Below are 24,202 nucleotides of genomic sequence, written 5' to 3'. Positions count from 1 at the left end.
ATTCCTTTAAACATTGCTTCCTGTGCTAGTGATCAATTTATTGCTTCTTCAAATTGACCCCTTTGTGCTGGTCTGAGAATGGACCTGAATCCAATATCTTTTCCTTTGCCAACTCAGTCAGTAGAGGGATGGCAGAGACGTCACAGAGGAAAAGGTGTTGCTTCCTGCCTCCCGTCTGCTGTCCTGACGGGCACCCGCAGAACGTGCGGCTTCTTCAGTGTGAGAGGCCAGCACCCCGAGGCCAGCAGCCCCGAGGCCAGCAGCTTCTGCCAATGCACCTCTCCTCGGGCAGTTTCACAGCAGAGTGCCTCCAGCCCAACACTTGCCGGTGCAGAGTATTCCCTGGCACCCTAGAGGGCAGAAGCTAGCAACTTCTACCAGCTTGGTGGCACAGCAGTCACTCCTCTGAAATTGTTACTCTAATTCCCTATTATAGTTAATAATTCTCTATATTAAACTTTCTCTGTTCAACTTTGTTTCTCCTAATTGGACCCACACTGATACATTTATAATACTGAAAAACTGGGAACTATCCAAATCACCAAATACAGTGATTTGTTTAAAAACATAATAAAGTCATATAATAAAACACTATATAGCCATTAAAAATAATGTCGTCTGTCTATATTTTGATGCTGAAAAAAGCCCATATGTTATTAAGTAAAAAAAAGGACATAAAACAATAAAGGGTAAAATAGCATTTTTTATAAGTATTGCTCTTCTAGATTTTGAAAATTTAAAGAGAAAAGGACTCAAGTTACTCAAAGTCTTTTCTTTAAATCTGATATTGGTTTGTTCTTTGTCTCTCTAACTAGGTAGTCTTGGGAATTTCCTTGTAAGAGATTTTTCCTTTGCTTCCAGGTGCACTCGGGAGAGCATCCTGAGGCTGAACTGAAGGACTCTCTCTACCCAGGCAGTATGTATGTCAGATGAGGTGAACTTGCCAGTTGTGGCTTCATTTGCTGACAGGCCTTTTAAAATGACTGATTCACATAAAGGCTTATCTACAAAAGCAGAAATCACAAAGGTCTTCTTATCCAAGATCACGTTAACATTTACTTATATTTTTCCTAATCTTTTTATGAAAATAAGCCATTACACTTAACTCATTAATTCATCTGGAATTTATTTAAACTAATGGTGTGAGGTAAGGACCCCTTAGTGACATTTTTTGACACTACGTATTTTTTAAACTATACAAATGACCTGCTTTCTCCAGGGATCATTCTAAGGGACCATTTTACAGCAAAATCTCTTTATAATGAGGTCCTTTTGGTCTTTAGTAACAACCTCTTGGAAGGCCTCCAAGATAAATCTATCATCAACCTAGTACTGCTGTAGGATGACCAATATTATAGTAAAATTCCAAATGCATCCCCAAAATAGCCTGTATATATAGGACTGGGGGTCAAGTGTCAACATGAATTAAAAGGTAAAATGATTTAAAAGAGGAAAGGCGATTCCTCTACAGTTTCCAATTAGGAAAAGAATCATTAAAGTTATGGAGTTGCTTTATCTAGGAGCGACACAGGCTAGGAAATGAGAAATGCCTACACTGTAGTTTTTTCTTGATCTTGCTTCACTGTACCATTTAAACTACCTAAAAGCTGTGTCTAATGCAAAACAGAAAGAGGGCTTAAAATTCTGCTCCACTCAGATCATTTCTATAAGAACACAGCAGCTTCTCACTGTGCTTAAGTGCTATAACAAATTTTTATTCCACAATCCAAAGACACAGGTGGTTGAGAAAACTGAGATCCTGAGCATGCAATGATGATACTGATGACCAGGGTGTCTCCAAGTTCTAAAGCAGTGCTTCTAAAGGCAGGTGATACAGTTGTCTTAGAGACAGTGAAAATGAAATGCTGCCACTTGCACAGATACAAACAATGAAGAGCCTTGCAGACAGTCATGCAGAACCATGCAAAACTATGATGTCATAACTAACAGCTTACTACTGTAACCTGCCCTACCCTATCAAATATCCCAAGTCATTATATCACAACAGAGCATCTGCAACATACCACACTCTATTAATCATCCTTCAATTTTATAATGATGTTAATTTTTTAAAAATGGATGACCATTGTGAAATGAAGAATGGCCTCCTAAAGATGCCCACTTCCTAGTCTCTGGAATCTGAGAATATATGACCTTACTCAGCAAAAGGAATGTTGCAGTTGTGATTAAGATTAAGGCATTTGAAATGGGAAGATTGTTCTGGATTATCCAGGTGGACACTAGGTAATCACGAGCCCTTAAAACAGAGAACCTTTCCCAGTTGCAATCACAGGGACACAGAAGAAGGATGTGAAGGATACAAGCGGCTGGCTTTGAAGACTGGGGAAGGGAACCCCGGGTCCAGGATGTTGGCGGCCTCTAGAAGCTGGAAAAGGCGAGCAGATGGCTTCTCCTCTGGAGTCTCCATTACCCTGCCCACACCTTGGTCCTGGCCCAGTGAGACCCGGAGTGCACTTCTGACATACAGACCGTTCGATAACGGATTAGTATTTAAGTGACTCAATTTATACTAACTTATTATGACAGGCTAGAAAACGAATGCAATCATTTTTTGAAAATCCCTTTGGAATAATTAGGTGTTTGGAGCTGCTCTATCTTTAGATGTTCAGAAAAACCACCTTCTAAGCAAATACCATGTAATTGTGGGAGGCCTATCTGGTGACTACAGATGAAAAAGAAAGGGACAGTCATCGTACTGTATTCTCACCAAAAATAACAAACGATTCTGATCAAGCCACTGAATCTAACTACCAATTTACAGAAAATATGTGGGGCAGAGGAATATTTTAATATATGGGCAAACGAATAGCAAGATCTAGATGATGGGAAACTACACAGCAAATGACCCAGTTTCTTCAACCAAGAAATTGCAAAGAAAAAAAGAGAGTTGGCAAAGGAACCTATCTATTAAAGAAACTGAAGGGACATCAATTAGTTGCAATGTACAGACTGTATTCAGATCCTGAAGTGAACAACCTAAAAAAACCCACAAAAGCAAACATCATGGGAAAATCAGGGAAATCTGAACACTGGATGTTTGATTATATTATGGAATTGTTAACTTGTTAAGGGTGAAAAATCCCAATTTTTAAAAATCAATTCTTTTTTATTTTTTTATTTATTTTTTAATTTTAATCATTGTTCAAGTACAGTTTTCTCCCCCCTACTCCCTACTAAAAATCAATTCTTATCTTTTAAAAACACACTTCAGAAATATATTCTGAAATATTCACCAATGAAATGATATAACATATAAGATTTGCTTCAAAATTAACCCATGGGACAGGCAGGTGGGTAGACACACAGGTAGAACATGATGGGCTGTGAGGTGACAATTGCTGAAGCAACTGATGGGTCAAGTGGAATCATTACCTTACTCTCTCTACTATTATATGTTTGAAATTTTCAATAGCAAAATATTATCAACATTTTAACAAGTAAGTAAAACTGAGGGATAGCTCTAGGAGCTGCAGCCTCAGGCCCCTGCTAAGCATGTGACAAGAGCCCTCAGGGCTGGGACTGCGTCTTCTTTTCCTGTGTCTTTGCCCCAATCCAGAGCCCAACTGCTGGCACTGAGCAAGTACGTAACAAATGATGTTTAGACCAAAGAATAACCAAAGGGACCTCTAGGTTTGTCTAGTCTCTGCTGGACATGTATAGTCTCTGCTAGAAATACAGTCTCTGCTAGACATGTGAAAGGGCTTCCGGTCAATATGAGACACCTTCTGAGCTCAGGCAGTAGAGCAGTTGAGGTTAAACTGCCCAGTGCCCAGAAGAGCAATGGGAAATCTCCTTTTTTTTTTTTTTAAGCTCTCTCTGGAAAAGGAGTACAGATCAAATGAGGAAAAGTTAATCACTTTATCCACAATGGAAAGGTCCTTAGAGCAAGATCCAAAGAGTAGATGTTTTTATTGTTTTGAGGTCTCAGTGAAGAACTCCTGGTCTGGGGGCAGATATAAGAGAGGATGTCTTCCAAACAAGTTGTTTGTGAGGCTGTGAGGCAAGTGTGCACAGATCAGCTACTGAGATTTGCCTGTCCAAAACAGAGTGTGGCTCGCCACCTCCCCACCACCGCTTCACATGGAAATATTTAGAGGTCTAGGGACACTTAAATCTAGAACTAACATGCAACTTTCTGCTAGAATCTAGGAAAAAAAATCTATAAAATAACAGTTAAGAATAGATGGGGTTAATTAAGAAACTATGTCAACAAAAACTTTCTTTCTGAGCACCTTCCCCAAGGTCTGCCATCACCTCGACACAAGGGTCTACACTAATCAAAAGGCTGCCTGCCTTTGCTCAACCTCAGGAGTTTCCGAGGGTCTCTAGTTAGAGCCATCACCTCGCCCATCTTATGCCTAATGTCCATCTGTGCCTCAAATTACAGCATCAGTAACACAGAAGCCAAGATTGGCTAACTGGCTGTAACTAGGCCTTGCTCTAAGTTGGGAAAGGAAGGCATTCATTGCCTCGAGTCTATGTCCTGCCAATAAATTGTTATTTTAGGATGATTTTTGAAGTGTTTCTAAGGGTTGACTAAAGTACAGAAAGGCTAATAGAGTCCATGGGCAAAGGAAAGTTGGAAAGGACCCTTCGTGCTTCTTTCTTTTTACCCAGTGCAGGACCTGACGATGAAGCAAAGCCATGGCAACCACAGCCCATCACCAAGACTCTTGAGGCAGAGAAAAGACTAATAAGGTTTTGTGCAAAGATTTACTTCCATTTTTGTGTTTATCCTTGAAAATCAACTTGCTAGGACAGCAAAGAGGAACACAGCATTTCAAAACACAAAAGCAAAAGTAAAAAAACAAATGGACCTACAGTATGTGCTGCCACTCTCCTCCATTCCTTCATCTCCCCACCCTCCAACAAACCCCAAAGGCCAGGAGGCTTGCGAAGGGCGGGCATCTCAACAAGGACGCTCTGTTTGAAAGACTCACTGACAAAAACTGGAAAGTGGCACCCTCTCGCACCCAAACTACAGCAGTCTCTGAGTGTAGCACCTTCTCAATGACAGGAATACATTTCCTAATTCAAAACAGCTTTTTCCGGCAAAAAGCAGCCATGCCAGAAAGTTCACTAGTATTATCTAGCAAGAAATGCTTTTCAGGAACCGTGGATCTGACCAATAAAGCACTGCAAATGGAAGTTGTTCTATGTGTAAAGCTGCACTGCTCTGAATTTTCTCACTTTGCTTCAAACATGGTAACAGGAGAGGTATGTAGAACTGAAGGTATAAGGGAGGCATGGTGTCTCATTTACTGGATATTTTCACAATGGAATTAGTCTTCTGCTTCTGGCTAGATGAACAGACAGACTAGATTTACTTCTGGCTAGAAACTGGAAACACACACACGTGCACACACATACACAGGATCTCAGGCAAAATATACGAAACAACAGTTTCAAGACCCAGGCCTCAGGAAGTGAAGGGAGGTGACCCCTGAGAGCTGGGAAACAAATGAGATGAGCTCTGTGACTGTCCCCAGAGCACCCCAGAGCAGCCTGGAGGGTGCTGCCCATTGTGGTGTTGGAACAGAGGGACCCAGGTGGAGCTGGCCATCCCTGAGTTGAAAAGAATCCAAATAGGTCAAGTGGCCTAGAGTATATAGGGCCGGGGACCAGAGAGGGGAGAGCAGCACAAAGAGAAAACCGGAGGTTTGCACAGGGTCCGCCTTGAGGCTTCAGCTGAGTATGCGTCGGGGCATTTACATGAGGAAACTAACCACCTAAAAGGGACCTCTGAGCTCAGACAGGGTTGGACCCAGTTCCTGTTCCCACTGACCAGGTCACCACACAGTTCACAAGGCAGAGGACAGGCACACCTCATCTTATTGCTCTTCGCTTTATTATACTTCACAGATGCTGTGTTTTGGTTTTTTTTTACAAATTGAAGGCAAGACCCTCCACCAACAAAAAGATGACAACCAACTTTATTGCAATACTCACTTTGTCCCAGTGGTCTGGAAGCGAACCTGCAATATCCCCAAGGTATGTCTGTGCTCAGAATGGTTTGGCTCAGTAGTAGGGTAAAATACTACTGGACTGGTGTCGGCAAACATTTTTCTATAAAGGGCCCGATATTAAATATTTTAGGCTTTGTGGTTCATACAGTCTCAAGACCAACTGCTAACTTCTGGGGCTGTAGCAGGAAAGCATCCACAGATGCAATAAATAAGCATGGCTGGGCTCCCATAATAGTTACAGACACTGAACTTTGAATTTCATACGATCTTTGCAGTCACAAAATAGTCTTCTTTTGACTATTTTAGAACCACTTAGAAATGTTAAGAACATTTTTAGTTGACATACCATACAGAAACAGGTAGCAGGCCAGATGCAGCCACTGACAATGGGTGCACCCGCCCTCAGGTAAACATGGCTCTGGTCCACATTACAAAGCAGATCCAAATAACTGCATCCCAGGAAAAAAAAATCTCAAGAATGTTTCTAGAAATACAAAAATATCTAGTACCAATCAAAGACAAACCCATAATACCTGGCTTCCAAATGAATGCTTCTGCTCTAAGATCAGAAACAAGGCAAGGACATCCGCTCTCACCATTTCTATTCAACTCAACACTGTACTGGAGTCTGAAGCAAGGGCAACAAGGCAAGAAAAATAAATAAATAAATGGCACCCAGATTGAAACAAAGAGGCAAAACTATCAATTTCAAAAATAGAGCATGTCAGAGTGAATTAAAACACATGACCCAAATATATGTTGTCAACAAGAACCCCACTTTAAATATAAAAGCACATATAGATTAAAAGTGGCCGAGTGGCTCAGTTGGCTGGAGTATCCTCCTGTACACCAAAAAAAACACTGTGGGTTCAATTCCTGGTCAGGGCACATACCTAGGTTGTAGGTTTGATCCCCAGTCAGGGTGCATATGGGAGGCAACTAATCAATGTTTCTCTCCCACATCAATGTTTCCCTCCCTCTCTCTTTAAAATCAGTGAACATATCCTTGGGTGAAGATTAAAAACAAAGTAAATAGATGGAAAAAGATATACCATGCTAATACTAATCAAAAGAAAGCAGGATTAGCTATATTAATTTCAGGCAGAGCTGACTTTAAAGCAAATAAAGTTATCAGGCATAAAGAGGGACAGAATATAATTATAAGGGGGTCAATTTTCCAAAAAGATGTGATCCTTAATGTGTATGTGCCTAATAACAGGGCATCAAATCACATGAGGCAACAAGTGATCGAGCTGCCAGGAGAAATAAATGAATCCACTATCTACTGGGAGACCTCAACACCCCTCTGTTAGAAATGGACAGATCCAGCAGGCAAAAAATCAGTAAAAACATAAACACAATAAGATAAAACACCTCTTAACAAATTTAAAATAGAAATCATAAAATGTCTGCTCTTAGACTATAATGGAATTAAACTAGAAAATAATAAAAAAATAAATGGAAAACACCAAAATATATGAAGATTAAACAACACACTTTTAAATAATGCATGCTCAAAGAAGAAATTTCAAAAGAAGTTTTAAAATATTTTGAACTAATGAAAACACAGCTTATCAAAATTTTTAAGTGCAGCAAAAGCAATGTATAGAGGAAAACTTATAGCACTGACTGCATATATTAGAAAAGAAGAAAGATCTAAGATCAATAATCTAAGCTTCGAATTCAAGAAACTGGAAAAAGAAGAGCAAATTAAATACAAAATAAGCAAAACATAGGAAATAAGAATTAGGGAAGAAATCAATAAAATTAAAAACAAAAAATTAAAAAAACAACTCTACCTCTTTGAAAAGATAAACGAAATAATCAATAAGCCTCTGACCAGGATAACTAAGAAAAAAAGAGAAGATAAAAATTAATAATAGAAGTGAAAGAGGAAACATCACTCAGATCTCAGAGATATTAAAAGGACAATAAAGAAATACTATGAACAGCTCTATACCACCACATTCGATAACCTAGATGAAATGGACCAATTTCCCAAAAGACACAAGCTGCCAAAACTTATGCAGGAAGAAACAGACAATCTGAATAGACTTATATCTAAAGAAATTGAATTAACAATGAATAACCACCCCAAACAGAAAGCACCAGGCCCAGATGGGTTCACTGTTAAAGTCTACCAAACATTTAAAGAAGAAATCGTAACACTCTTCTACAATCTCTTTCCAAGGAAAGACGCAAAGAAAATACTTCCCAGCTCATTTTATGAGGCTACCATCATCATCCTGACACCAAAACTAGACCAAGGCATCACAAAGAAAAACAAAAACAAAAAACTACAGACCACTATCACTCATGAACATAGATTTTAAAAATCCTATAAAAATATTAGCAAATTAAATCCAACAACTCTAAAAAGAAGTTATACACCATAATCCAGTGGGACTTATCCCAGATATATAAGGCTGGTTCAACATTCAATGACCAGTTAAACTAATCCATCACAGTCTGTGGAAAAGACTGTCCTTGCTCCCTTGTACTACCTCAGCTCTGTTGCCAAAGACCAGATGATTATACGGATCTATTTTGGGACTCTCTATTCTGTTCCACTGATCTATTGGTGTATTTTTTTTTGCCAGTGTACTCAATTTTTCTTTATCTTTAATTTTCTGTAGTTTGAAAACGCTATGCCTAGGTGTGGTTGGGCTTTGTGTTGTTTTTTAAATGTATCCTGCTTACTGTTCTCTGAGCTTCCTGGGCCTGTGGTTTGGTGTCTGACATTAATATGGGGTCATTTCCAGTCATTACTTCAAATATGTCTTCTGTTCCTTTCTTTTCTTTTTCTACTTATGGTATTTGCATTCCAGATATAACTTTTGCAGTTGTCCCACAGTCCTTGAATATTTTGTCCTCTTGGTTCTCTTTGCATTTCACTTTTCGAGGTTTCTGTTGAGATATCCCAAGCTCAAAGATTCTTCCCTCAGCTATTCCAGTCTGCCAATAAGCCCATCTTTCTGTTAGTGTTTTTTATCTCTACATTTCTTTTTGGTTCTTTCTTAAGATTTTCATCTCTCTGCTTATATTGCCCATCTGTTCTTCAATGCTGTCTACTTTATCCATTTGAGTCCTTAGCATATTAATCATAGTTGTCTTAAAATTGTTTAATTTATTGATTTTAAAGAGAGAGAGGAAGCAGGAGGGAGAGTAAAGGGGAGAGAGAGAGAGGAAAGACATTGACTCACTTTTCCACCCATTTATGCATTTACTGGTTGATTCCTACACGTGCCCTGACTGGGCATCAAACCACAACCTTGGTGCACTGGGACGACCCTCCAACCACCTAAGCAAGACCAAGTCAGGGCCAGCAATAGTTGTTTTAAATTCCTGGTCTGATAATTCCAACATCTCTGCCATGTCTGTTTCTGATGCTGGCTCTGTCTCTTCAAACTATAGGGTTTTTTTGCCTTTTGGTATGCCTTGTTTTTTTTTTTTCTAGTACAAGTAAATAGTACAAGTAAAAGGAACTGCTATAAACAGGCCTTTAGTACAAAATATGGTGGTAATATGATTTCACTTATGAAATCTAATGAACAAAATAAACAAGCGAAATAGAAGCAGACTCACAGATATAGAAAACAGACTGACAGAGGGGAGAGGGGTTGGGGGCTGGGTGAAAATGGTGAAGGAATTAAGCAGTACAAATTGGTAGCTGCAGAATAGCCACAGACATGCAAACTGCAACATGGAGAAGATGGTCACTAATGTTGAGATAATTGGGTATGGGGCCAGGCAGTGGGGGGACCATTCTGGAGAGTGTATGGTTTCCCAGCTACTTTGCTGTACATCTGAAACTTGGAGTGGATTGGTACTGAATGTAAACAGTGGTTGAAAAAGAAAAACTTTTAAAAATATGGTGGTAAGGTGTGAAGAGAGCACTACAGTCCTGTGATGACATCTCCGTCTTTTGGTGAGCCTATGCTTCCAGACTGTGAACTTTCCAACTGATTCATAGTTTCTTTCTCCCCTCGCCCTAGATGGGACAGGCAGCTGGGAGGCTGGGGTTGGGCATTTCCTTTCCCGCAGGTCAGTTAGACTCTGTTAATTCCCCAGCACGTTAGGTTCCAGTGACTAGTTTCTCCAGAAGGCCGACCTTGTTAAGAAGAACAGAGTGCTCTGTTGTATTCCAAAATGGTTCCTCCCTGCCTCCCACCCCTTTCAGAAAGCATGATGAGATTTTTCTCTGATATTTGTGTGAGAACCTGGTTGAGCTTCGGGAAGTAAATCTCACTAAACCATGAGGACCCCTCCATAACTGGATCCCACTGAAGTTTTTAACTTTCAGACCTGTCCACACTAAGCCTCCAGCAACTGTTCAAGTACAGTACTGGTTCTTGTGCTGGTTTCTGCCTGGGAAGTTTTGCTTCCAAGTAAGCCAAGGCTCCCTGTATTTGCTTGTCTATTTTCTCCAGTCTTGCAAGAAGCAACTTGCTCTGTGTCCTCCCCTCTCACTAACAGATCCAAGAAGAGTTGTGGATTTTGCTCTTGGTTCAGTTGGTTGTTAGGATGTGGGGACCACGTTCTAGGTCCTTACATGCAGAACAAGGAAATGGAAGTCTGGTAAAGACTTTTTAGATACTACACCAAAAGCGTTGAAACAAATAATTGATAAGCTGGACTTTATTAGAATGTAAAACTTCTGCTCTGTGACTTGTGTTTTGTGGTAAAAGAAAGGACCTACCATTGAAAATAAGCAGTACAAAGGCCAAAACTGTAACTTTAATCTCATGGATTGTGCTGGAGACAATTAGCATGGGCCTACCGGAGGCTGCACATACAGGCTTTGTTGGATGAATGAATGATTACATCCAGCTCAAGACTGAACGCAGATGACATTTCTTGGATTGCCACCAGGGGGCAGCCAATTCAGATGATGTTCACTGCCACCCACCTTCGGCCCTGGGGTCAGGGTGTGTTCGCAAGTCCTAAGCAACTGACCAGCTTTCTTCACTTCCATGTATTTTATTAAATAAATGATATATCCCTCAAAAGAATATGGAACACTTCACAAATCTGTATGACAGTGAAGACACTCTTAAGAAAATGAGCCCTGACTGGTGTGTTTCAGTGAATTGGGTGTCGTCCATGCTTGGGTTGCAGGCTGGGTCTTCATTTGAGGGCATGTGAGGGGCAACTGACCGATGTTTTTCTCCCTCTCTTCTCTCTCTAAAAGTAAATAAATAAAATCTTTAACAAAAGAAAATTAGAAGACAAGCCATAGAGTGGGAGAAAGTATTTGCAAAACACATATCTGATAAAGGTCCGATTTCCAAAACATGCAAGAATTCTTAATGGGCCCAAGACCTTAACAGACACCTCACCAAAAAGAAATATACAGATGACAAATAAGGACATAAAACAATGCTCCACTTATGTAACTAGAGAAATGTAAATTAAAACAACGAGCTATCACTACATATCTATCAGAACAGCAAAATCTGAAACTGATGACATTAAATGCTGGAGAGGATTCAGAGCAGCAGGAACTCTCATTTATTGCTGGTGGGAGTGCAAAATGGGACGGCCACTCTGGAAGACAGTTTGGTGGCTTCTTATAAAAGCAAATATACCCTTACCATACAATACAGCAGCCATACACCCTGGTATTTACCCCAAGAGTTGGCAACTTATATGCACACAAAAACCTGCATACAGATATGTAGAGCTGCTTTATTCATAATTGCCAAAACTGGGAAGCAACTAGCAGATAATTTACTAGATGAATAAATAAACTTGGTATATCCAGAGTTATTTAGTGCTAGGAATAAATGAGCTATCCTGTTACTGACTGAAAAAAGGTAATCTGAAAAGCTCTATACTGTATGATTCCAACTATATGACATTCTGGAAAAGGCAAAACTTGGAGACAATAAAAAGATCAGAGGTCACAAAGGATTGAGTGGGGAGGGAAGGATAATAAGCAGGCAGGGCACAGACGATTTTTAGGGCACTGGAAATACTCTGTATGTTACTCTAATAATAGATGTGTATCATTTATATATTTATCCAAACCTACTGAATGGACAGCATGAAGAGTGAGCCTTATATACATCATGGACTTTGGGTGACTCTGATGAGTCAGTCAGTGTAGGTTCATTAGGTGCAGCATATGTCCGTTCTGGGGGGGATGCTGGTAATGGGAGAAGACTACACACATGGGAACTATATACCTTCCTCTGAATTTTGCTGTGTGCCTAAGACTGCTCTAAAAACTTGTCTTAAAAAATGTAAAACTGTTTTTATTTACAGAAAATATAATCACTTGTATAAAAATTCTACATATTCTACAAAAAGAAAAATTATAGAACAAATCGGCAGGTTTAACAAGGTTGCATGATCCCAGATGAATATATAAAAATCAATTGTACTTTTATATATTAGCAACAATCAGAAACAGAAATTTTAAAATACCATTGAGAATAAAAATATGAAATACTAAGAGATAAATATGAAAAAAGATGTATAATACATGCACAGTAAAAACTGCAAAAGCAATGGTGAGGAAAATTAAATAAAAACTAAATAAACAGAGATATACAGGGGACTAAATGGCAATGAAAAAATAAAATGAAGATTAAATTTAAACAAATAAATAAATAGAGAGATATACCATATTCATGGGTCAGAAGTTTAATGTTAAAATGTCAATCCTTTCCAATTTAATCTAAGGATTCAATGTAATCCCAATCAAAATTTCAAGGTTTTTTTTGTAGAAATTGAAAGTAGATTCTAAAATTCTCATGAAAATGCAAAAGACCCACCATTTCCAAAAAACAATTTTTTTAAATAAATTTGAAAGAATTATAATACCTGACAAAAACTTATAAAGATGCAATAAGTGAGACAGTATGGCACTGACGCAAAGGTAAGTGAAAAGATCAATGGGAAAGAACAACAGCCCAGAAACAGACCCACACATGTGTATGGTCAATTGATTTTTGACAAATGCAGAGTAATTCCATAGAGAAAGGACAAATAGATACACAAATCCGAAAACAAACAGACAAACAAACAAAAAACCAAAACCTGAATTTCTACTTATACCTCTTTATGTAAAAAATTAACTCAAAATAGATCACAGACTTAACATAACACTTAAAATTTTTAGAATAAAAAAGCAGCAAACCTTTATGGCTTTAGGTAGTCAAATATTTCTAATTGGATGTCATCAAAATTAAGAACTTCTGGTCTTTAAAAGATATCATTAAATGATGAAAAATATAAGCCATAGAGGGGGAAAAATATTTGTAAAATTATATCTGATAAATAACATATGAAAGGGTATATAAGGAAACTCTTACAACTCAATAGCAGAAGACAAACAGCCCAACTAAAAGTAGGGAAACAACTTGAACATACACTTCACCAGAGAAGAAGGACTGAAGGCAAAGAGGCACACACAGATTCATCAGTCATCAGGGACATTCCTGTTCAAACCACAGTGAAATGCAACACCCGCCTGTTAAAACGTCTAAAATTAAAAACCTGACTATACCTAGTTTTGGTAAGGATCCAAAACAATTAGAAGATATATATTTTTAGTGGTGATGTAATGTAGTACAACCACTTTCAAAACTACTATGGCAATTTCTTTAAAAGTTAAACATACACCTACAATGACTCAGTCATTCCACTGGTACATATTTACCTAGGAAATGAAATTTCTGTCTATACAGTGACTTGCATATAAATGTTATAGCAATTTATTTGTAATATCGAAATACTCATCAGCATGTGAATGGATACAGATTGTGGTTAAGCCAAACCATGGAATACTATTCTGTGATACAAAAGGATAAAATACTGACCCATGCAACAAGGTGGATGAATCTTAAAATAACTATGCTTAGATAAAGAAGCGAGACTCCTCCCAATAGGAGTACATACTGTATGATTCCATTTACACAGAAGTATAGAAAACAGAAACTAGTTTACAGAGGCAAAAGGCAGATCAGCAGCTGTCTAGGGGCAATAGTAAGAATTACGAAGAGACATGAAGAGAGTTTTGGGGACCAGTGATTATGTTCATTGTTTTGATTAAAGTGATAGTTTCACAGGTGTACACATATGTCAAAGTTTCCTTTGTGTGCAATTTATAATAATGTCAACAATACCTACATAAAGCTGTTTTTAAAAGTAGAATTAGAGAGAATAACCTACTTCAATACTGACATGAAAAAATGTTCATGATACATATTAAGTAAAAAATAAAATAGCTGTGAAATTACATATATCCTAATCCCATTTATGCGAAATATGTGTGCTTATACTGAATATATATGTATAGAAAAGAAGCCTGAGGAATTATCCATTCAGTTGTTTATATATTGGAGAAGCAATATGGAGAGCTTTTCATTTTATGCATCCCTGTATTGTTTGATATTTGTATAACCATCATGCATTCTGAAATTTAAAAAATAGAAGACAGTAAGAGAAATAATTAGCAGGGTTAAAAGCCAATGGGCAAGATAAACTTGGAGGTAAAGGCCAAAGTGACATTTTACGTAAGAAAAAGATGGAGCTTGTGTTTGGAGAATAAAACTCCCACTTGTGGAGAGAAGGAGGGCACGCCTGCCCCAGATTCACCTGGGCTTATTAGCAGGCTCAGAGCTGTCTGCACGCTCTCTCCCAGGAGCCAGTCACTAGGTACCTCCATGGATGACATCAAGGTATCCTGAGGCACAAAACCACCAAGGGCTTTAAGAGACCAACAGCTCTCCCTCTGATCTTCAGTGGGTATAAGGGACACTCCAGATTCTAGGAAACACCTGAGAAGGTTTCTGAGCCCACACTCCTTGGGTGTTCGGTACCTTGGATGATTTTCTGCTGCTGTTGCCGGATTTCGTCAAAACCCAAGCCTCTGGTCTCCTCCGGCTCCTCAAAGAGCCAAGGGTTTGGGACGCCTCGCTTGGCCCCTCCCGTCATCAGGCTGGACCTAGGAACAAGATTAAATGTGTTACATAACTCAGAAAATATAGCTCTGCTGCAAATTACTCCCACAAGTGCAGAAGTGGCCAGCCTCGGGTGCTTTGAAAATTCAATTTGACCACAATTTATTGCATCCTCGTTCGTGCCAGCGACTGTGCTCAGTGCTGGAGGAGACCTGTGGATGAGGAAAGCACAAGCCCGGGCCTCCAGAGAATTACAACCTGTTAAGGAGACTATGGCAGCATGTAATACTCCTCCTAATCCTCCAAAATACATTTGAGTCAATAATCATAAATGAGGGTCTTAAATTACAAAAACACAAGGCTAAATGGAAGTGGCCTTTTTATCAGGACAAAGTCTGTCTCACAGGCTATGTGACAACAAAGGCACAAATTTCATCTCAAGAAGATACAATGTTGACCACAGATGACACAGATGACAGCACTGAAAAATGACCATATAATTTTCTATTAATGGGTATTTGGTAGCTCACAGACAGAAACACATGCAGGGTTTCAAATCTAATTTTATAAATAAAATGTAGCATTCATAACATAATAAACGAATTCTGAATCATCAACCTTAATCTTTATTCCCTCTAGTAAACCACGTGTCCCTTCTGCACCAGACACTGGCCTCCTTGCTGTCTGAAGAACAGAGAGCACACGTTTGCAGCCTCAGTCCCATGTTTATAGGGTTCTTCTCATCTCAAGCATCTCCTCTCCTGTCCCTACCTGCCCACATTCTGTCCAAGGCACAAGGACCACCTTGTTCATAAAGCTATCTCTGACCTCTTCAACCCAGATGCAAACAGTCACTTTAGAGTTCACAGGATTCACAAAAAATGATGATAATGACAACGGTGACATGATAGTCATACCAGTGACAATAGCAGCTACCATGTGTTAAGCATCCATTATGTGCAGGTACAGCTCCAGGCCATTTATATGTATTCGCTCACATTATTTGTAATTCTTCCAGCCCTTTCTTTTCACATCTCTCATACTGTCTACAAATAACCGCTACCCTATTGTTGAACCTTTCACATAAACGAGCCTCATGTCTACTAGACAGAAGGCAGGAACTGAAAGTCACCCTCAACCCTCAACGGGACGGCTCACTGCTCCCCACCATGGAGTGAATGGCTGTCAGCATAAGTTAACCCTGGCTCTACCACCCCCCATTGCTGCAGTACTACATGTCTCAGAGAGCTGCTGGGGAATAAAAGTGATAATCCCTTTATTCAGAAAACATTTACTTACTACTTACTATGTGGTAGGCATTGCTCTCATCAATGGTGAGGAGGAAAAAAAAAACAGAATATAGATAAAACAGACCAAAATCTCTGCCCTTACAAAGTATATATTTTTGTTACAGGTGTTGCTTTCATTCTGATTGGGGGGAACGGTGAGCAAAAAGGGAGGAAAGTGCTTAATGTGGTGCTTAGAAGGTAAAAACCATTCAGTAAATGTTAACCATGGTCATTCTACCAATTACTGTGCTGTATTCCTGGAGGCACTGAAGTATAATTTGTTAATAAATGGGAATATCTCAAAAGGCTATGTTAATTTCATTTTCTAGCTTAGCACTATAAAACCTACAGAAGAATAGGCTATGTATCAACAAACAAACCCATACAAAACTGGAAGAAAATTATTGATCCCTTAGACTAAGATTTTCAGCACAGAGCTGGTCTCTCCACCCAAGTATTCTAATAACACGCAGACAGAAGTATGGCCTTCTTCCACATCACCGAAAAGCAGACGTGCCTCTTTGAAGCCTCACTTTACTTGGTTGGTCCCAAGTACCAACAATGTCAAGATTTCAGATTTAGTCTCTATAATAATCATTCAATTCCATTATTTTTGAAGACAGGGGAAGAAAGCAACAGAAAAAGGAAAGAAAGAAGGAAGTTTGCAATCAAAGTACATCCCTAACTCTTACAACACCGTGCAAGTGCCAGCTCTTGATCAAAACAGGAGTCTCGGGATTTTGCATATGGTCCACTGTGAAAGCAAGACCTAGAAACCGGCACATCAGTCAGAGGTACAGCAAGTAACCTCAGGGCACCCACCCCAGCTAAGAGCATCCATTCAAATCAGTGCACTGCACCTGAGTTGACAGTAGGCACTGTTCCCCTAAAGCTAATATCACTATGTCCCACTGGTAGTGCATGCCATACCTGGAGCTTATTATTTTTAATTACTAAAGGAGAAAATGCAAGAAAATTGTTTTAGCAATCTCAGAAAAAACAGCAAATTGGAACTACAGCCTTTAATTTTATGTGTGTTACATAAATATATTTACAGCACCTACTAGAGAATAAAAGTACAATGTGGGCAAATTTTAATATTAACATCAAGTACACATTACAGAAAAAAACTCATCAACCACCAGACATACAAGAAAGATTGTCCCAGGGCTGAATTCGCAACTATAAGAGTTCTAAGCACTGAAAAAAAGCAACAGTAAACTGCAGTAACAACGACTCCCTCATGCTTTCTTTCTTGGTTATCTGATTCCAAAATTTTTGTGAAGTTTTTCAAGGCAGAACTACCTCTCTCTCTTTTCTTTTGGAGGTCGTACTTTGCTGCTGCCCCGCGCCTACTGGGAAACCCAGTGATGGCTGTGCCCTTACTGACGAAGCAGGTGAGATCGCAGGTATCACTGTGCAGAAGCGTTGGTTTGTACGCTCAACCTAATGTCTGGGCCTGATGCCTTTTATTACTCAGTCTTCTCCTAGGTAAAATATACATATAAATATGTATATTTATATATTAAATATGTACATATATTTAATATATAAATTTTAAGTATGTATTTATATATTAAATCTGTAATACATATATATTTATAGAAGAGTTTAAGACATAATTCTTGCTTTCAAGGAGCTTATACTCAAACTGAAAAGGAAAACTAACCACACATGAAGCAATTACTAACTGAACTAAGAGAACTGCTAGCTTTGAAGCCCTGAGCAATGCCAACAGCCTCTTCAGCCCACAAAACAAGCAAACTCAGTGAGCCAATAGTTTTCAAAAGTTCTGGTCTAACACTTGAGGAATAAGACACCCTTGTTAGTAGTGGGGTTGGGAGGTGAGTGGGGAAGACTCATCATAGTGGGGGAAGACGGGGGAAGACTTCCTTTTATTCCTACAGAAGATAATTTTCTGTCATTGGGAATCACTGCATTAGATGATCTTTAAGATGCTTACTGCTTTATTTTTTTCTCATTAAGTAGTAAATTGCATAAATAAGAACAGAGAAAAAAAAGGACAATCTCCCTCTTACTCTTTTTAGAGAACGAAATCCATTCTCCTCTCCCCCATCTTCCTATTTTCAGTTCAAGACCATCGCAGACCTGTTGGCTAAGGCCAAAAACTTGGAATGATCTCTGACTCTATCTTATGTACCCTCAGCATCCAGTCCATTAGGAAATCCTTCAAAACATATTTAAAATCTGACCATTTCTCCTTTATTCTATTGCTTCCACTCTGGTACTCCTGTCTCCTGCCTCTGCTCCTCCCCTCTGCAATCTACTCCCCATACAGCCGTCAGCGTGATCACTGTGAAAGTGAACTGCTTCCTCTGCTCACAGCCTTCCCCGTCTTCCCATGCACCCTGAAGGTACAGCGTCCCTACGATAACCAACATGCCACGCCAGCCTCCTTGCTGTCTCCAGAACACACTTAGCGCATTCACATCACAGGGCCTTTGTGCCCGCTGTTCCCTCCTACCCACCACGGTTAAGGCCCTGTCCCTAGAGGTCACGTGGCCTTGCTCCTTTATCCATTCCACTCTGCTCCAATGGCATCTCACAACGGTTTCCATGATGACTCTATCTAAAACAGTACTCTTCCCTGTAACTCCTTAGCCACCCCCAGCCTGCTTTATTTTTCTTTCTAGGACTTAAACCACCACTATCATACATTACGTGTTGGTTGATTATCTGTCTCCTACACAAGGCTGCAAGTTCCCCAAGGGTCGGGGCTGTCTTGTTTGTCAGTATATCCTCAGTACCTAACACAACAGGCACTGAAAAAAATGTTGAGTGAATTAATGTATTTGGCAAAAAAAATAACTGAATGAATGAAATAAATAAGCATGGTCAGGAAATTACAATATCATATACTAGTGCTCTTTTGTAATTTCCAAGGCATTTTCTCCAACATTATTTCCTGTGGATTGTACATAAGACTGTGTGTAAGTCAGACTTGGTATTACTGACAAGAAAGCCAAGGTAAAGGAACATCACAGTGACTTCCTCAAGGTCGCACACTCAGTGGCACAGCAAAAGGTTCAACCCACAGCTCCTGGCTCTTAACCCAGGGCACTTTCTCCCTACCATCTCAAGTAAGGTTCCATAAAGGGAAGGAGACTCAAGACAGCCTTGGAGAATGGGTGTGGTTTAACTAAGTGCAGGAGAGACAGATGGAAGGCATCCCAAGAAACAGCAGAACATGAGAGATGTCTCTCGGGCAGGTGACGTGAGCCTCTTATGTGTATGGGATAACCGTGGAGAGTGGCTGAAATCCCAGGGCTGGATCTAGTAGTACTGATTCCAAAGTAGGTAGCCATTGTGAACCTCTATCTGTTCTAGTGGCTTTCATCCTCATACCCATCCTGAATCTTGTGATTTTAGCCCCTGGTTGTTCCCCATCCTATAAATCCTCAAGCAACAACCTCCACTCCTATCTGCAGCCAAACTTCTTTAAAGAATGAACTTTGCTCATCAGTTCTACCTCCTGACCCTCCCAGTTCGTCCTTCAAACCGCTGTAGTCCAACTTCAGCCCCATCACGCTAGTAAAATTCTCCTCACTCATAATCTTACTGCCAAACCTCCTTCCAGTTTTCACTTGGCCCCTCCCCTAGGCCTCACGTGTCATAGCGGACCATGCTCCCTCACCCAGGAACCTCTCCTCCCCTGGGTTCTTCCACACCACTCTCTCCCACTGACAGATCCTTCTCTGTAATTTCAGGTAGCTCTTCCCCCATGTGCCCCTTAAATATTGGTGTTCTTCAGGAATTATATGTAGATCTTCTCTTTTCACTCTGTTGTCTGTCTCTGGGCAATTTTATCTGTTCCATTGACTTCAGGCCATAAGAACAGGAGCTAGCAGTGCTTAAATGCTTTTTTATGTCCCAACACAAACTCAATAGTACACTTTCTCTTGAGTCATTCTGGTAGTGCATTCTTAACCGGGGGTGGGAGAGGGGCATGCCCCCTTCCCAGTAGGTTGATATCAGAATCTGGGGGTGAGGGTGGGACAAACAAGAACAAAACAAATGAACAAAGAAAACAGAAACAGACTCATAGATACAAAAACACACTGACAGTTGCCGGAGGGGAGGAGGGATAGGAGACTGGGTGAAAAAGGCAAAGGGATTAAGAACTACAAATTGGTAGCCACAAAATAATTCCAGGGATATAAAGTACAGCATAGGGAATATAGTCAATACCACCATTATGATAACTAGGTATGGTGCCAGGTGGGTACTGGCGGGACCACTTTGTAAAGTATATGATTGACCACTATGCTGTACCCCTCAAAACTAATATAAAATAATATCCAATGTAAACTGTAATTAAAAATAAAATTTAAAAAAATCTGGGGGGTGGAGGAAGGAAAAGCACATACGCAGTTAGAAAGAAACCTCACATATAAAATCCTGGTGAGGCATATCTTTCCAGCCGTCATCCTGATGGAACATAACTGTGTTAAAGACTTCCAAACTTATCTCTACCCAGAATACTTCCCTACAGGGTCTATATCTGCATTTATTGCTTTTCATTTAGGAATCTCTAACTGGTATTCCACTCCCAACCCAATATATCCAAAATCAAGTTCATCACTTTTATCCCCAAAAGCTGTTTCTTCTCCTCTGCTCTCTATTCTGGTCAGCAGCATCACTGGGTTCCCAAATGGTCCAAATCTGCTCCCTCCCCGCCAGCCCCACACCTCGTCAATTACAGAGGCCTCCCTCAGAGGTGGTTCTCAACTATGTGCCTTCACTTCCATCGCCACTGGCATGGCCCTGGCCTAGGCCCTCATCAGCTCTCAGGTAAAAGATGGTCCCAGCCTTCTGACTGGTCTCCTTGTTCCCTGTCACCCTCTTTCAGGGCATCTAGTACTGGGCTGCCAGAACTATCTTTGTAAAGCAGAGTCTTGCCATTAACACTTTCTGTTTTCAAACTTTCACCACTCCCTCGAAGGTACAGAATAAGTTTAAGCTCTACAATATGGCCCCAGTGATCTCTGCAACGTCATCCTGAAACCCCCCTCCGTGCCGTGCCCGGCGCTTCCTTCAGCCCTCCAGACTGCTCACCACTGCTCAGACAAAGGCACAAACTTTCACACTCTCATGTTTTTGTATGAGTCTGGAGGGTCCCCACCCCCACCCTTTTGTCCATCTGGCAAAATTCTATTCATCCCCTAAGGCTCAACTCAAATGTCACTTCTGCTGTTCAGTCTTTCCTGATCCCTGTCCCCACCCCCTTCCCCTGAATCAATCACTCCCTGGTGCTCCCACGGCACTTTGTTCAAAACCTCTGGCGTGGCATTTATCAAGCAGGATTGTAGTTAGTTATTTACTCATCTGTCTCCCTTCCTGAATTATGAGCTCTGTAGGGAAAGAGGCCACATGGCAGCCATGTTTACGCCACTAGTGCCAAACAAGCAGTGTGCAGAGTGTTCTGTAGAAGAAGTCTTCAGCGCATGTTTATGAAACAGAACTAGGAAAACCACTAAACTTTTTAAGCAAGGGAGACAAAACAAGAGGGGCATTTTTGTTTTGAGATTTTTTTTAAAGAGAAAAAAGCAAAAAAAAAATTAACAAACTGCTACTGCCTTTCAGACTTTAGATGCAAAGCCTGACTCTGTTCCAGCAGACAGAGAAAACAGGGAACTCTGTCACTAAAACACCTTGTAGCTCCAGCCCCCTTTTGGAAAGGCAGTGGAGTGTTTCTCCTTTGAAAAGTAAGGTAAAGGAAGGAAATGCTTGAACACTATCCTTTTGAGATTAGGATAGAGTTGAAAAATTTTTCAAAGTAAACAAACAATTTTTATCCATATTCTTTCAAGATGGAAGTTACCTAAAAAATTGAACTTATTAATAAATGCCACATTAATAAATAGGTTAGATTATGTCTTATAAAGATTTTACCAAAACAATCACAGCTGCTTCTAAAGATATACTATAAAGCCCTGGCTGGTGTGGCTCAGTGGATTGAGAGCCGGTCTGCAAACCAAAGAGTCACCGGTTCAATTCCCAGTCAGGGCACATTCCTGGGTTGTGGGCCAGGTCCCCAGTAGGAGACCTGCAAGAGGCAACGACACATTGATGTCCTCTCCCTCTCTCCTTCCCTCTAAAAAGTAAATAAAAATATTTTTTTTAAAATAAAAGATATGCTATAAAAAGATTGCATTTCCATCCCCAAAGGCAAATGATGTTCATTATTAAATGATGATAGTATCTGAAGGAGGCACAGATAATCCATGCTATTCTGCTGACAAACACAACTGAAGCTTGCAGAGTTCACAGGGAGGGCGTTCTTATCGAGTGAACACTGAACTGAAAAAGCAGTGAATCCCAAGAAATAGCTTTCTTTAGCTTCTCTTAACATTTCAAAAAGATGTCAAAACTACTATATAAAATGTTTGTTTTATCTGAAAAAAATATCAGTGAGTATTCACAGACCACAGGGAGGTCTGCAGTTAGGACCAGAGAAGATATTTCTAGGGTGTCGGCGAACCAAGGAAATGCTACTATGGTATGAAACGGAATTCCTTTTCCAAGACTTTTTTTTTTGTAGTTTCTTTCTGTGACTAGAGAAATGCACAGCAGCTCCAATTTCAGTCAGGAATAGATTCTTTGACATCAATTGTTTGGAGGCAAGAAGTGGCAATATTCTGTAGGCCAGGTTAGTGAGGAGAGGCTGCAGAAGCTAGTATAATCTAGACTCAAAGTGACGAGGGTCGGGCAAGGGAAACAAAAAGAAGGATCAGCAAGAAAGGGCCAGTTCGCACAGTTCCCTTTTTCAAAGGGAACCTCCACGAGTGTTGGTGAACAGACTGGATACAGGGGACTAAGACGGCCAAGCTGGGTGACTTGGGGAGCTTGTACAACTTAGGGAAAGGGAAATTTTTCATTTCCTTTCAGAATTTTCTCCAACTTCAACACAGTTCCTAACAACATAGCCCCAAAGTGAAATTGCTCCTTTAAGATCATGATCTATGTATGGACCTATTTGTAGCCACATTTACTAGATGGCTAACTTCTTAAGTCCAGTACTCTCTCCTGTTCTTTTTCTTATATACCAACCATCTGTCTTTCCTACAAATACTGAGTACCTTCTGTGTGCTGGGCACTACTCTGGGGGCTTGGAAATGAACAACAGGACAAATTCCTGACCTCAGAGAGCTGATACTTCAGTGACAATGAATGCCCAAACAGTGCCCTTTGCAAAGTAAATGCTCAAAATAACTTTTTTATGTTAAATGGAATAAAATAATTTTTATTGTGTATTAGTCTAGAACAATAAAAACTCAAACAAGGAAAATATCTTACATATCACCCAAGGAAATTCTCATCATAGCATCTTTAAAATCGATTATGATCAAATATTTTTTCTAATTGTAAACAAATCCCATTTTATCCCTATTCACTGCTGGCCAAATTTACCAAGAAAAAGTTTCAACATTAAGTTAAAAACTTAAACAATTTATAGAAAAGTAGAAATGCAGGTTGGAAAAGGCCATAAAGAGGCCGTCACGTTGGCCTCCTACCTGAATTTGAGAAACCCCAGCGTGCTACTCCTGCGAGTCACGCCAGCAACCTGAAATGAAGCAAATAAAACCAAAGGAACAAGTCTTCACCTTAAGTGTGGCTGTCACTGTACCTGATGAGGGGTTGAGAAGGGGTGATACACAAAAACACGAAAATTCTAAGTGGGAGATCAATTAGCTGCTCTACTAAACTAATGGTGACTGAGAGCCATCTGCTGGTTAGCGACTAAAATTCTACTACAAAATAAATGTTAAGCAACCCAATAATTACCACTTACTATAAGCAGCTCCTTACTTTACTACACAGTGCACTCTTGAAAATGTTTCGAAACAGAATGAACAAAAGTCGACAACATACTTACCTATTATGAGGGGGCTTCTCATGCCAGAGCCACGCCTTTCTGACACTACTTTAAATAAGGAACACGCCACACCTTCTTTCACTTTGCTCATCATAACCAACCACACTTACATGCTCAACC

The 24,202-nt window shown here is 40.0% G+C and overlaps 1 protein-coding gene across 2 annotated transcripts in view; it reads right to left on the bottom strand.

Moving 5' to 3' along the window:
- Positions 1-24,202, bottom strand: part of STX8 (syntaxin 8) — a 242,609-nt gene that overhangs the window by 173,600 nt on the left and 44,807 nt on the right. For both annotated transcript variants that reach the window (XM_028534387.2, XM_036033004.1), the window contains exon 5: positions 14,816-14,940. In XM_028534387.2, the coding sequence (XP_028390188.1) occupies positions 14,816-14,940 (125 nt within the window). The remainder of the gene's footprint in view (positions 1-14,815; positions 14,941-24,202) is intronic.

This window comes from Phyllostomus discolor, chromosome 8 (genome assembly GCF_004126475.2).
Source record: "Phyllostomus discolor isolate MPI-MPIP mPhyDis1 chromosome 8, mPhyDis1.pri.v3, whole genome shotgun sequence".
Classification (NCBI taxonomy): domain Eukaryota; kingdom Metazoa; phylum Chordata; class Mammalia; order Chiroptera; family Phyllostomidae; genus Phyllostomus; species Phyllostomus discolor.
Note: the sequence above shows the minus strand (reverse complement) of the source record. Positions and strands in the feature narration are given on the sequence as shown.